Genomic DNA, 14,528 nt, shown 5'->3' with positions numbered 1-14,528 from the left:
TGGAGTTGAAGTCTAAGTCGACAGATACTTGTCGTCCCCTCCTCCCGGGTATTAGGTCTTCAATCTTGGCCAGACTCGCACAGGGCCGAGCGGTGCAGAACCAGCACAAGCAAACAAATACCGCAGGGAGACTTCTAAATGTGCCGCCCCCAATGCGACGTCGATTAGCAGCAGCCCTCATCCTGGGTGAGCTGAGCTAACTTTTGGCCTAAGCAGCGGGATTTTCCATCGCCGGCGCAGAGACAACTCAGCTATGCAAGTCAAGCTGAGACTTTGTAGGAGAAGAAGCTCTAGATCCAGGGCTTTGGGTGTTGGGAGGATCCAACGTAGAGACAATTAACCTCATCATTGCATTCACATGATGCAAGGCGAGCGCCATGCCGCAAATCAGATCATCTCAAGAGCTCCGGAGGCGCGACCTTGGCGGGCCCCGGGGCTTCTCACTCTGTCTCCTACAGTACAGGCCGTCACATCACCCGTCATCGACCTCAAAAGCGGTGGGAAAAGCAGCACCGGTTGATTGACAGGGCGGCGGTCAGAGTCCACTCCGTTGATGGCACGTATCGCGCCGTGCCCTCCCGGTCCTTGACTGCTCATCGTCTACCTCACAATGCGACACTGTTGACAGCAGGCTGATCTCACACAAGAGCTGACAGCCAGGCGACGACGGGAGGTGCGTTCATCCTGTTCTCCATCCTCGCTGCCGTTGGCCTGGCCCGTGTCATCGTTGACAGAAAAGCAGAAGGTAGCAGGCGGGACGTCATGACAGCGTCAAGGGGGTTACAATGGCACCTCACTATCGTCGGTGTTTGGCAGAGTGGTTCCAGCTTCGCTGGCCCTGGCGGTGCGCGTGGGTGCTGCAGAACAAGATTCGCAACGTGGACCTTGATGAATGATGCGGTGTCGACTGTCGTCAAATTCCCACCAGGCTATAGATGCCTCGTGATATAGGAACAGGGCAAGGGCAGAGTATCGTCACAACGGCGCGAATCTCGAGAAGCACCGACCAGCCCAGTTGCAGTGAATAGTGAACGTTCCCTTCGGCGCCAACCGACAGGGGCTCGTCCGTCGCATCTTTGTTTGCTAATACCAAGTTATTTGTACGGATATCTCCAAAGCCTCCAGGGATACCGCTCCCCCGCACTCGGCTTGCCACGTTTGTCACGGATACAGTGTAGCCATCGTGAGCTTAGTCCGAGATAGACATTATTTGGCGTCGTGCCATACCCTTCCGATGACACCAACCCCCAGTATTCCAGGACCTCACCTCTCACTCCCTCTTTGCTATATGCCAGACCGAATATCTTTCCTGATCCCGGCCTCGCACAACTTGCTAGCCCTCCGCACCAGTGATCCAGACATCGACTTTGACAGCAAGCTACCTGCCACAACTCTGTTCCTCCGCTGCTCCCCTGATCCTTTGCGTTACACGGACGGAGAGGGGAGGCTGGTGGATTGTCGGCAGCAGCCCCTCCCCGCACAACCCGGCGCCGGTACACGGTTGCGGAATCTTTGACTCTACGGATGCTCACGAATCTGCGGATCTTGCTTCATGCCGCTTGCCCTCTGTGCCTCTCCTCTCACATGACAGATGATGGCGTAAGCAATAGCCTCTGTGCCACATTCTTGCGCCAGCCTCACCTGTGTCTTGGGCGGGAAACTGACAAACGCTCGGAGGGCAACATGGTTGATGCAGAGTCGAGCACAGAACACTCATGTTTGACGCATTGCTGACTGGCGCCGTTGAGACCCCTGCGAAACATCGTTGGGCCGTGCAGTACCAGCGTCAGGATTAACACAGCTTTCCTAGAATCCGTAGCTTCGATGCACCTGGTTCCTCCGGACTGTGTAACTTGATTATACAGATATGCCTCTCGCGAGTCGCAGGGTCCCTCAAAGGTCTATAGAGGTCCAGCCCTTCCAACTTCCAAGTTCCAGCCCGGAGCTTGCCTTTATTCTCCGACTAGGAGGATGAGCTTCAAGGGACTCAAACGCACGCCGCTTATACTCCTTGCTGCCCATGCGCGAGGCATATCTTTAGTGTAATTGTTAACTCCTCCAACGACATGCTGTCGGCTGTGGCTGAAATGGGGAACGTGGCGGGCGCAACTCCCCCATCCTCTGCTTCGTACCATATCCGGCAACGCGGTTTCGGGGCATCGTGGAACACGCCCGCTTCTTTCCTCGCTTTGGACGGTACATCCGGATACGGCAGCTATATCCAACTTTCGTCCATACTCTCCGGCGGGCAGAGGGCCCACGCCGCGGGGCAACGTAGCTCATGTGGGAGCCAACGGCCGACAGGGTAGGCTTACATGCAGCAAGCCCAACAAGGAAGAAAAAGGTTAGAAGCATAAGGCCAATATCGTCCGATGTTGCGAGATGTAGATGAGATCCCTCTCGAGTCACAATGTGTGAGAGAATGACAGGAAGTCGCCGCGGCGTAGTCATGGCCATGCAGCAAGAATCTTGCTTTCGGGACCTTTCAAGACAAGCCTCAAGCCTCCACGCGGTCTCGATCCTCGGCGGCCCTATCTGATTGCAGGTAGCTTAATGGCGAGGTACCATCGACGCCCTGGTGGACAGGTTTGCTATGGGTTCGGTGAGGTGGCAAGTGCTGGTGCTGGTGCGAAGGCTAGTGGTCAGGGTGAGGTTACATTCTGTCGAAATACTCCAAGACTGTGAATAGCTTCGCTTTTGCGACCCCCACCAGAAGGATGGGGTCTGCACCAAAGTTCCTTGTACACTCGCCAAGAAAGGCACAGAATCTTGGGTCTGGCGAGTTTCTCACAGCGTTTGCGCCCAACTTGGGAAATTCCAATGGCTTGCATGTCTAGTTCTGGCTCACGCCGTCCCGAAACATCACCCCTCGCCGTGTTGAGCTAGGCCGGTTCTTTCCTCTGTCGTCCGGATCATTGAAAACCTGATGTCCATAGCTCTCTAGAAAAGTCGGCAGATATGCGTAGAAGCTCTGACCCAAGGCAGAATTCCCACTTTCGAGGGGTTTCTATACTATACTAGCTCGAAATGCAGCGTCTAAGCAACGCCCCCGGCTCCGGGTATGAGAGCGATATAGGCGCTAGAAGAAGACCCAAGCAGAGCCTCCTGTCGCTTTTGCGTCTGTCAGACCAGGCAAGTTGCTGTCAGAACACCGATCAGCCATCTGGATTCCGATCTTGTCGAGCCTGTCGTGCCCACTTCGGCCGTCCCTGATGGAAGTTTTCGCGAAACTAGCCCCCGGGGGGTCCCGCCTGCGCTGGTGCTGCCTTGTCTATCGCATGGAACCCCGTTTTCCCACTCTCGGCCGTGAACCGAAAGCTCTCTCTCCCCTGTACTGAGTAGAAGAGAGGCAATTGCGAGCTTGTGAGAGAGTCTTTGGCATTCTATCCGAGATCATCAGATGTCTCCAAAACGGTTCTCTTCCGAAGAACCGAATGCGTTAATGCCGGTTCTTGGAACGGGGAAGAACCGGGAAGTGCGAAGAAATGGTTCGATGAATGCAGCTGACAGGCTAACTCGTCGTGATTGTCAACTCTCATCAAAGAGCCGTATCATGGCGGCCCATATCGGCCGGGCACCCAGTCTCTCGGCGGGCGTCGAACACATGTCGCGAGCTCCGGAGACTTGGGGCAGGATATGAATTGCACCGGCCGGGACCCCTCCCCATCCCACTTTGTCCGGTGGATCATCTTCAATCAATGATGTTCGGACCCTCACGATGTTTTCAATATCCCAAGCTTTTTTCTATCGCTTTCGGAGGAAATGCTCCCCGAACCCCTGGCCTATTACTTTCAGCATTGAGTTTGATAGACAACGATTATGATCCGCGCTATCCGGTGATAATGTGAACTCCGCGTACTGTTGTACGGATACTGAACTACAACATTCCGTCCGCTTCCGTTGCCGTGTCGAAACGAGGCAGTGACGGATCAGCTATGCAAACGAACGAGAAACACCGTCCCATAACGTGTTGACAAGCTCACGCCAAGATCCTGAGAGGCTGACAACGACGAAGTCTTCTCTGCAATCTTGTCGCTGACCGGAAGCTACCTGTACCCCGCATCGTTGCAACATCACCATCAAGCTCTCTTACTCGACCGAAAGATGAGGCGGCGTAAGCTCCGAGACTACTGCCTCCAACCAATTGACAATGAATACCGAAGTTGCCTATGTGAATTCGCCGAAGACGCACCGGGCTACATTCGCAGTACCTGAAGGGTTCTTTCGTTACAGATACTACACAACACTACATGTAGACTACACTTCACTAAGTACGGGTGATGTCCAGAGCTTACGCGCACGTCAATCGAACCTCTGGGCGTTGACAGGACGATTCACCGACTTTAGAGTTCCCCGCCGTGCCTTTCGCTCACTTCGCCAACGCGAAAAAGTGTTCCTTCGCTTCCGCCGGATAGGGTGTGATGATGGATACCTGGGATCCCCTCCGCGGCACTCCCTAGCAAGCTTCTCGCAAGCTCTTAGGCCACAGCACTTCAGCCCATGAGGCGTCTCGCAGTTTCACGACGGGGACCATCGACGTCCAACGCATGCCGGCAGAGCAGATCTCCCAGATACACGAGATGAATTCATTGGCTATCCCGCCGTCCATCTCCCGGGGTACACAAATCTAGACCGATTCTCAGCCCCCCCAAGGCTATCACAGCCCATGCGTCGTCCCATCACCACTTCAAAAGGCACCCATCCCGTCGGGCCAATCTCACATGTTTCCCTCCTCTCACGTAAGGTCGGGTAGGAGAAACCCAAAAGTTCCGGACCCGTCTATCCTCCCCCGCAAAGTCAAACCCGCGCCCGTCTCACATCAGGATTAACAACTTCGCCTCCCTCGCGCCTCAGCGAGCGCACACCAGTTTTAGAGGCCGCCACGGCACCTCGTCTAGGCCCGTCAGCCACGCGGCCCCCGCAATGCGGTCGCCATGCCCGTCCAGCGGAAGGCTGACGGCGACTTTGTGGGCCAGCGCTTCCGAGACCCGCCGGAAGACGTTGCCGGTCACGGATAACCAGTATCGTTCGTAGTAGATGTCACTGTCCAGCCAGAGATTGACAGTCATCATCTGTGGAGTGTCGAGGAGCCTCAGGATCGCGCTCCATGATTCTACCCACTGCTCGAACGTGCTCCCTTGGTCTGCCTGGCGCCTGAAAGAGAGGTTGATGCGCCGGAGTGGGTGACTGATGGACGTCTTCCATCGGACGCCGAAGAGGTTCCGTGCTAGGTTGATGTCGGTGATGGTGAATTCGGTAGACCTGTAGATTGATGAGCAACATTCGGCATATCTATATGCTTTTATGTAAGTGACTGTAATAATGTGTGGGGGTTTGGGAAGCCCTCTCCATACTCTCAAGTGGGAAGTTCAACTTACAATGTCTTACAGGTCAGCATCATGGGCAGATACGGCGAAGAAGCGCCGACCGAGACTCCGTGACCTATTCGGCGCCGCGCAATATGTCGCCATATCTCTCTTTCATCCCTCGCCTCTTGACATTTCCAGTGATCACACCACGCTGACATCTCTCGCTTGTACCAAAGCGATACTGACCCTCTGGCATCAGAATCAGAGCCCATCCAAGTAAATTCCCAGGCGTCATCTCCCTCAACGATGGTAGACTCGAGTCTTTCAAGTAAGCACCTGGAATGCCCGAAGCCGGCTTCAGTCAAGATGATGTGCAGACCAAAGCCAGACATACGCCATAGTTCTTGATATACGATCTCTCAGATCTCTTTTGGAAGCCTGCCCAGTAAACCCAGACTTGATCGGCCAACAAGGGATTGCCTGTGTAAGTTGTGATTGTGATGGTGAGATACGTCGCCCAATAGGTCTTCGACGGAAGCGCGACATATCTCGTCGGGCGCCACGAGGGTCTCTGAGGAATCGCTGTTGGTGAAAACATGTAGCTTGGGAACGGCCGCACTTGAAGACATTCTGGCTTTGATATCAGATCGAACGTAGGATGTTTTACTCTTGAGCTTTCTAGCCAGGGTGATTGGGCTTGCGATTGAGCGAGCGCCAGTATGACCGGGCTGATGGACCTGATCACTCGTCTCGGGAGGGAGCGAATCGAAAACGGAAGACTTAGTGAAGGAAGAAGGAAGAAGGAAGAAGGAACCAGGTCGATGGTGGAAATTTAAAATGAGAAGACTCTAGAGATATGAGACTGTTTGTTACAACCTTGGAAGACTAACAAACGGTCATGAACCAACATTCAATCCCGCCAACCAGACATGCAGAGGAGCAAAAACGGTCTCTACCAATTTATTTATGAGATTAAGCCAACCAATAGCTGCTTCGTCAATGCCGCATCCAGAAGCGGGAATAATGTTTGCTTAAAATGGGCTATGCTTGATATGTCATAGGTATCAAGACAAGGCATTGTAATTATGATGAGTTTCAATTCAAAGACCGTATGTGGGTATTGTGGTCAGAGCTAATCGACAAAATTCCGTTGCAATCTAACGCCAGTAATCCAAGGACAGCATCAAAACGCTGCGTTCCCCCGTTCAAGTGCAAGTATAGAGGCTGCCAACAAGGTGCAAGCTCTTCCGGCCTCGCAGAGTCGATGTTTGTTGTTGATGCGGTATTTACTTCTGCTCAGGCTTGGTCTTGCCAGCACCGCCGCCAAACAGGCCACCGACGAAGCCGCCAGCGCCCTTGACGCCCTCAGTGGTCTTGCCAGCAACGGTCTTGCTGCCCTCGGCCACACCGCTGCCCGCCTGGTTCAGCGCACCCGAGCCGGGGACAGCGGTGGGCACGTAGCCGCCCTCGTCATCCTTGCCTTGGCGCTCGGCGCGGTTGACACCCTCCTTGGAGACCATATCGCCAACGGGCTGGAGGAGACCGCCCTGGCCGACCTGGCCGGCAGCGAGGTTGTGCACGCCGTCTTGGAGAGTGTCGACTTGCTCGACGCCAGTGACCTTGCTCTTGTCGAGGGTATCTGAACACGAACACGTTAGCACGGATTCTTAACGGCTACTCACTAGCCCAGGTACTAGTGTGATGGGAGAGGTTCGTGAAGGCGTTGGTGGCTTACCCTTAGTCGCGTAGCTGGCCTTGTTGTCCTTGGTGAACCATCTCAGGTAGACGTCCTCGAGCCATGGAACCCACTTCTCGTACTGGGTGTTGTATGTTTGTTTTGCCCACTCTGCCATTATGAAGGATTCTGATAAAGAGTACTAAGAGATGTGGTAATATTGGCTGTTTGTATGATGATGGAAAGTACAATCAAGTATGCAATAAGATCAACGAGATGAACACCATAAACGGACGGGAAACACGACGTGGACCATCAGCCTGATATACGTCCATCCAAAAGGCCCAGCCGAGCCCAAGCACCAGCACCACCAGCAGCTTTCTCGCACACACTTTCATCATCAGAGTCGTCACTCGCTCATCCCTTCTCCTACTTTACTACGCATGTGCGTACGTGTGGCTGAAGATGCCCATGGATACGTCATACGGGTCCGTGATGGAGGCGTCGAGGCGCGATGCCATAGGCTGCCGTGCTTCGAGGTGCTGTCAGGCAGCCGGGGAGGACCCCCGTCGAGGACCCCTGCGCAGCGGCATCATCAAGCGCAATGACCAAATCCTGGAAGTTGGCAGCCACATCAAGAGTGGTGTGAAAGATGCGCCACGCGGGGGGGGGGGGGGGGGGGCCCGGGTGGGGGGGGGGGGGGGGGGAGAAAAAAAAAAGACAAACGGGGGGGGGGAGGCAAAGGGAGGGGGGGGGGGAGGGGGGGGGGGGGGGGGGGGGGGGGGGGGGAGTCCTCCTGGCTAGCTTTGACCACTCAGCGCAAGCGAGCTGCTCTCTTGTTGGCTTTGGGTTTCAGATTACGCCTTGGGGAATGAGTGGAGGGAAAATGCCTCTCTGGCCGAGCTAGAGTCATCTTCTCACAGCCTTCGAGTTGGTTGGTTTCGTGATGGAGCACGTGGGGAGAGAGACCAGCGGGAGAGAGATGGTGGGATGGGACGTGGTATGCAAGTGGGCGAAAAGAAATAAAGATAATGGGAAGAGACAGGCCCAGATCGAGATTGCGGGTTGCGACGTCATCCCGCCGCTCTATGGGGCCATCTCCGATGAGAGTGGAGACAGCGAACCGGGCTGCAACGGCCTGGTGGGTCCCGGCGTTCTCCGGGCCGTGATGGTCGTTCAAGATCACGATGCGGCACCGCTGGGAATGAAGTACGTGCCTATCACCTCATGCGAGAAATTATTACTTGAGCATTATGAAAAACCGGGGTGGTTTCTCTACAGAAAACCCCCGGCTAAGTATTTGACTGTTGAAATAACCATGACTTTAAGCTCATAGTCAAGCCCCTACTTTGGTTTGATGCCCTGCATCGTCTGGATGGTGGCTGATCTATGTGAAGCTTCCAAGGAGACCTCATTATCCTTCCAATATTGAATTTGAGCTCGAGCTTTCCAAGGCGTATTGTGCCTATATCTGGGTAGCATTGTTCGACACGCATGAGATCGCCGGGGTTGCATCCAGCTCACGGACTTCCATAAGTGCCGTTGCGTTTGATCTGTCTCGAGAGTGTGGTACGTAGAAATGTACCTGTTGAGGTGTAGCTGAGATTGGCGACGACTGATGCTGTTCGAGCTCCGGAGTAGGACTAGTAATTCCCAGCTCCGATACAGCATTGCCGTTGAGTTCTGGGAATCCTGGTCCGGCAGGCATACGCTGGGGTTCCGCAGCTACTACAACGCGATGATAAGAACTTGCCTGTCTCAAAACGGTTCGACCAGTACGGAACCATTTTGCGGGAGTGAACCACTCGCCAACAGTCACACTTCGCCCTGGGACTCGAGTCGCAGATCGTCTTTGGAGCTTGGTAGGCCGGCGTCTCTCCTCGAGCACACCGTCGGATTGAGGCATCCGCCAATTTCTTATCCATGCCCACCTTTCTATATGCCTTGCCGCTGGAAGCATTGCAGGGCGTTCCAGTTCGGTTGCACTCCAGGTCTCTCGGTTCAAATGCAGAGGCAGTCTGGTATCTCGGGTGCTTTGTCGGCGAGAATCGCATGGCAGTGATAGCTCGGAAACGGCGCCAAGACCACGCTCTGGCCTAGCTATTGACCTGTTCAACCCCATGGCACTGAATGAACGAGCGATTCGACCATACACAGGAGAACTCTCAGGTGTGGTATTAGGTGAAGACGCTGTTGTCGCAGGGCTTGTCGGGATTGTTTCCGTCGGCGAACTCTCATCGACTGTGTGGCCTTCGATGGTGCACGATCTCGAACGTGCGACTACTATTTTGCTCGTATCAACTTCGAGCCGACGGTGATTTGCCATGTTGAGTCGTAGATTCGAGGGCAGATGGTTGATGGTTCCCCAGCCATCCCATCGGACTTGTGACACCTCCTGTTCAGATGGTGAGCTCGTGGTGGCATCCTGCTCACTGGGCTGTCCTATCGGAGAGTCTGGTAGAACCACACAGGCTGGATCGAGGGTATACGGGCCCAGAGCCGCAGTGAGAAAGTCAGAGTGATTTTGAAGGAAATCCGCAACATTGGCCGGATGCCGGTACTCGAATCCCGGTGATAGCCTGCGTCGAAAGACTTCTGCGCTGAGGTAGTCGCTAGTCATGTCGTACGTCGTAGCCAACAACCCTAAACTATTGTTCAAGTCTTGCATGATAACATCGGTCTTGCGTAGCTTGGATAATCGTGCGTGTCCCCTGAGTGCTTGCTTGCAGGTGTCAAGAGCTATGTCAAAGGAATACTCAGACAAGTACGCAAGTGCCAGAGCATGCAATAAGTTGCACACCACACTATCCCTGCTGGACTTGGAAGAGGCCAAGTCCATAACGACAGGTTCAGCCAACTTCCAGTTGCCCTGGAAGAAGTAACAAATGGCAAGCTGGACCTTGAGGCTGCGCATCGAGATGTAGCTACTCTGGCAGTACTCCTCCTTGTCTGCGGTAGCTTTCTCGCATCGTGCGAGAGCTTTCTCCAACAGGTCACCAGCTTTGGTGAAGTCTCGAGCCTTGATGCTCTCAATCGCAATCTGGCGAATGCAGAGAATGTATTCCCTACTGAACGCAGCTTCGTCATCATCATCATCATCATCTTCATCTTCTTCTTCTGGTTTGTCGTCTCCACTAGCAGCAACTTCCAGACTTTTTAGTTCATCCCCGTCATCTGGAGCTGGAGGATTGCTTTTGACTGGCGAAAAACAAGTTTCTGGAGGTGACGGGTTGTGGAACGAAGTATTTACTTGCGGAAGCAACTGTGGAGTCATGGATCCGTTTCGAGTTCGACCGTCGACGATGAATCGCTCTATTCTTTCTCGCTGGAACGATGAAAGATGACCTGGCCCACTGAAACCGGCGGATGACGAGGGTTTCCAGGTTCTTTCGCTGCGGTCTCCCCGGGATGTGCCGGCAGATGAGCTTGCAGTAGAGTAAAAGCCATCGGCCGCTTTCGCCAGAGCTTTCAGGTTTCTAGAAAGTCTTGCGTCAGATAGGCGACTGAAGCTGTGCGTAAACACTTCGGATGGCTTCGCCGATATTTCATGAGCTCGGTCGATAGACTGCCTCAATCTGAATAGTTCGTCCATGATCAGAGTGTGGGACATTTTGCTTTTGAGAGAAAGCGATCTATGACTTGATGGATTAGCTGACCGGCTTCAGCACAAGGCGACTCTGACTAGGTTTGGGGGCGAAGGGGGGGGGGGGGTATAAATCAACAGATTGACGGAAATACTGACACAGTGATGGTGTGAAATATCGTCTGCAAAGCCCCATTAGACTTGTGAATCTTCTCTTGGAATGCCACTAATTCATTGCCATGGACTGAGAGGTCGAACATGGCTTTGATCTTCCATCCAAGAGCTCGAGAGCCTGCCGCCTTCTTGATCTTCTCGATGAGCATCTTCAAGTCATTCAGGGTAGTCTGGCAGTCTGCAAGCGCGATATCGCTTTGTTGCAGCAGGTCTTCTTCAACCTTTGCAAGGTCGTAGGATCGGCAATCTTTCAAGGCTCCTTCCACTGCTTCCAGCAGATTCGTCAGGTTCTTGAGCTCCTCACAGAGCCTAGTGACCCTGGCATCCACCGTCTTCAGACCATGAATGAAGCCATGCAAGGACTTTGTGAGCTGCGATGTTCGAAATACACCTCGTTAGCCTACATTTTGAAATTAGACTTTAGACTTAAAATTAACTCACGATACCCGATGCCTCGATCAGGGTGATGATCGAAGCTGTGATAGACAGCGGATCCATGTTCACGTTGCAGGAGAGACTGGCAGACGCAAGTTGGCTTGGTGACCCTGTCACTACGAGCAAAAGAATCAAGAATCCATTTCCAGGAAGGATTTACGCTGAGTATATCGATCAGAAACATCATAGGCCTCTTTAATCGTGCGACTCTGGAAAAGTATGCCTTCGACTCTGCCTGAACGCCCTAAGAGGGAGAGTCGTCCCGGGAAATGCAGAGCCGAAAACCATGCAGCCCGCATTGAAATACCTCGCATGCAAGGTGAATGACTCAAATGTCAGTCGTGAAATATTCCATAATCCCAAGGCAGAAACGAAAGGATCTTTGGAAAGGCAATCGGATGCCTCGAACTACACAGCCAATTATCTCTGTTGCAGGCGCCACATAGGGCGACGTAAGGCTAGAAGTGGCGCATCGGACTCTCGCTGCATACTCACTTTGTGTACACGGCCAAGAGTCTTCGGTGTGACGGACGCCGCAAGCCGGCATTCTGACCTGCTGAAGTTACGAGAGCAGCCCTCATATTGCAACCCAGAAGCATTCCTCGCCCCCTGGCTGCTGCTATCGTTGTGTCGCAACACGGCTGAACCGAAGGTCGCGGGCGCATCCTTAGTACTTATAAACCTGCAAGTCTACAAGCACTGCGCATAAGTTTCGGATTACTTATTACACTTGCCAGCCTCAGAACCTGGAAGGATTCTCTTCACGCCTGAGCTGCCTTGGGTGTCCGTCAGAATGGTGGTCACGCCGACCCGGCGAGGCCGACGATGCTTTCGGGCCCGAATAAGCCCCATCCCGTCCTCCTTTCTCTGCCTAGAGTCGCGGAGAAGATCCTTGGCAATGCATTTTCTTACCGAAGTTCGATGAAGATATTCTCTCAAAACGTTCTGTAATCTTTGCCCGCGGCAATATGGCACTTTAATTACACCGGGACATTTAATGATAGCCCTGAAGACGGCGTTGCAGACTTTGAGAGATAGGGAGAGTTGTACAGTCCAAGCATCGAACCCGGTCACTTGAGGTGCTTAACGCATTAATACTCATGACTTCATTATTCTCGGGACGGAGCATGAAGCTAGTGATGGAGAAACCCGAACACTGGTAGAAAAATAGCAGCATCCCGCCATCATACCACCAAAGTTTAACCCTGCCATCTTCTATACACATCAAACTGCTGGTGCATACGCTCTTCCTGTCCAGGAGTGAACTCAGTCGTGCTAGATTAACGGTCAGTATCTTCGACTCCAATGGGAGAGCTTCGATCACTGCATATTCACTCACCAAGTGTCATCCGAGTAATCCATGAAGTTGTGAATGGGATCCAAACCAGGCGAATCAGGGCAAGAGTCCCTTCCAACAGGGCACCCCGAGCTCCCACCAGCTTGCGCAGGCGTATCGGCAACCTGATCGTTGATCCCTTCACAGAAACGCCCATGGAACGTATGGAGCAGCCCAAACCAGTGCCCGACCTCATGGATAGCAACATGCCCCTTCCGCGGTGTCGTGTCGTTGCCGCTGCGGGGCGTCATGCCAGGCATGGAGTCGCCGTTGACCCAGCATCCATCGGTATAGAATTGTTGGCTGCCCTCCTGCACGACACCCGCGAGCGCGCACTGTCCGCCAAGGCTGACACCCAGATCCGAGAAGAAGTAGACGTTGAGCGCATCGTAGCCCCCGCGGCGTGTGGCGGTGCGCCAGGCGACGTAGCCTTCAAAGTCGGGGATGCCGATGCCGGATTCCTCGTAGAAGCCCTTGCCGAGGACGTCATCTACGATGCGCGAAACGTTGACGAGATTCAGCTCGAAGCCGTGCTTGAGGTACGTTGAGTGCAGGACCTCGAACTTGTGGGATTCGGTCAGTACTGGCTTTTGGTGAGAGCGTCAGTAGGTCTTACCTGGGCATCGACGACTGCGTCGGTGATTCTATCCTTGTTGGCCACGGTGCTGGTGACGTGAAAGTACACGTCGACCGGCTTGGACTCTTGACGCTTGACGTAGGCCGGAAGCGCGATGGTCGGCGTCTCAATAGCGGCCAAGTCATCATTGAAGCATCGGAGCGACCCGAGAACCGACGATATTCCAAAGGAAAGCAGCAGCGCTGCGGCGGCACGCGACATCATCGTATCGAAAGTCGGTGGAAATTGGCGGTGCGGTTCGTGCAGAGGAGCGGTACCCTAAGAAGATCTCCACGATTCCCCAGACCCGTCATCGCTACCTACCTCATCTACTTATACATAGAATATTCCCAGAAAAGAGGGAAATGACGGCAACGGGCCAAGGCAAGACGTCCAACACTGGAGGAGTCCATCGTGAACACGAGGCCTTGGAAGCTTGGCGGACAAGCTTAAATCGCGAGAAAGGTCGACCACTCCACCGCCAGGGCAACGTTCGGATCCCCAGGACAGCAAGGATCTCCAGTGAACTGCCGAAATGAGCAACGTCGCCCGAGTCAACGCGCATGAGAACCGCATCGACTCTCGTATTGAGTCTCGTGCGTGCAATTGGGGATGGCGACGGTCAGTCGAGGGACAGACAAGAAGGGAAACGGCAATTGATGGTGTAATTTTCAATCATGCGTTCCAATGATTAAAAGCACTGTCGAGCGCTGCAACCATGGTAATCCTGTCACCGCAGAAACTCAATTGAAGTCTAAATTTGGCCTCTTACTAAACCTTTCCGAGCTTCCTCTTTTGATCGCGTTTTCACCGTGCCGTTCTCGCCTGTTGCATACAGGTAGCCAAGAGGCCGCGTTGAGGTCCGTTCAGCTCCATTGAGCACATCAATTATCCTATTAACACTTAGATATGGACAGTCGAGACCGACTAAGCCTTGTTTACGGGGCTGCGGATGTCGGAGGAGACGGAGATCACTGGGGTTTGAGGTCCGGAACGGATCCGGACACGAACCGATGAAGCCGTGCAATGGCACCGGATATTCATAGCGCTGTGATAGTCTGAATCGGGTGTCTGGCCAAACGAGGACTTCTTATGGTCAAGGATTCACAGCGAGGGAGGTTCATGGCACCTCTCAGGCCTTCGACGACTGTCATTTCACCCCACCCGAAGCCATGACATTAATCTTTGGCCCAGCGTCAACGCTTGAGGGCAATGGTCATCACTGGATAATTCAAGACGTCACACCAACTAGCATCGGCGTTAAAACTCTTTTCACAGGTACTGACTTCAGATGCCAATGAATATAGGTCAGATAACAAATGTTTCTATGAGCAGTCCATGCCAGGACACATGCCCTTATCCAATATAGACGTGCGAGCGATATAGACATGTGAAGAGAA

At 53.6% G+C, this 14,528-nt stretch overlaps 3 protein-coding genes across 3 annotated transcripts; all 3 read right to left on the bottom strand.

Annotated features, from left to right (window-relative positions):
• Positions 1-4,850: 4,850 nt before the first annotated feature.
• CPAR01_07875 (uncharacterized protein) lies at positions 4,851-7,162 on the bottom strand (the record flags this gene model as incomplete). Its single annotated transcript, XM_060492144.1, has 3 exons — positions 4,851-5,262; positions 6,600-6,948; positions 7,045-7,162. 3 exons carry the CDS (start codon positions 7,160-7,162, stop codon positions 4,851-4,853), a joined length of 879 nt encoding a protein of 292 aa, XP_060348514.1.
• A 1,287-nt stretch (positions 7,163-8,449) lies between these two features.
• Positions 8,450-11,239, bottom strand: CPAR01_07874 (uncharacterized protein; the record flags this gene model as incomplete). The annotated part of the gene is made up of 3 exons (XM_060492143.1): positions 8,450-10,616; positions 10,727-11,112; positions 11,183-11,239. The coding sequence occupies 3 exons, from the start codon at positions 11,237-11,239 to the stop codon at positions 8,450-8,452; spliced, it is 2,610 nt and encodes an 869-aa protein (XP_060348513.1).
• Positions 11,240-12,375: 1,136 nt separating this feature from the next.
• On the bottom strand, positions 12,376-13,353 carry CPAR01_07873 (metalloprotease MEP1; the record flags this gene model as incomplete). The annotated part of the gene is made up of 3 exons (XM_060492142.1): positions 12,376-12,451; positions 12,516-13,075; positions 13,129-13,353. 3 exons carry the CDS (start codon positions 13,351-13,353, stop codon positions 12,376-12,378), a joined length of 861 nt encoding a protein of 286 aa, XP_060348512.1.
• Between the last annotated feature and the right edge of the window lie 1,175 nt (positions 13,354-14,528).

This window comes from Colletotrichum paranaense (genome assembly GCF_030867605.1).
Source record: "Colletotrichum paranaense strain IMI 384185 chromosome Unknown Scaffold_6.1, whole genome shotgun sequence".
Classification (NCBI taxonomy): domain Eukaryota; kingdom Fungi; phylum Ascomycota; class Sordariomycetes; order Glomerellales; family Glomerellaceae; genus Colletotrichum; species Colletotrichum paranaense.
The sequence above is the reverse complement of the archived record's forward strand: the minus strand, read 5'-3'. Positions and strand labels throughout refer to the sequence as shown.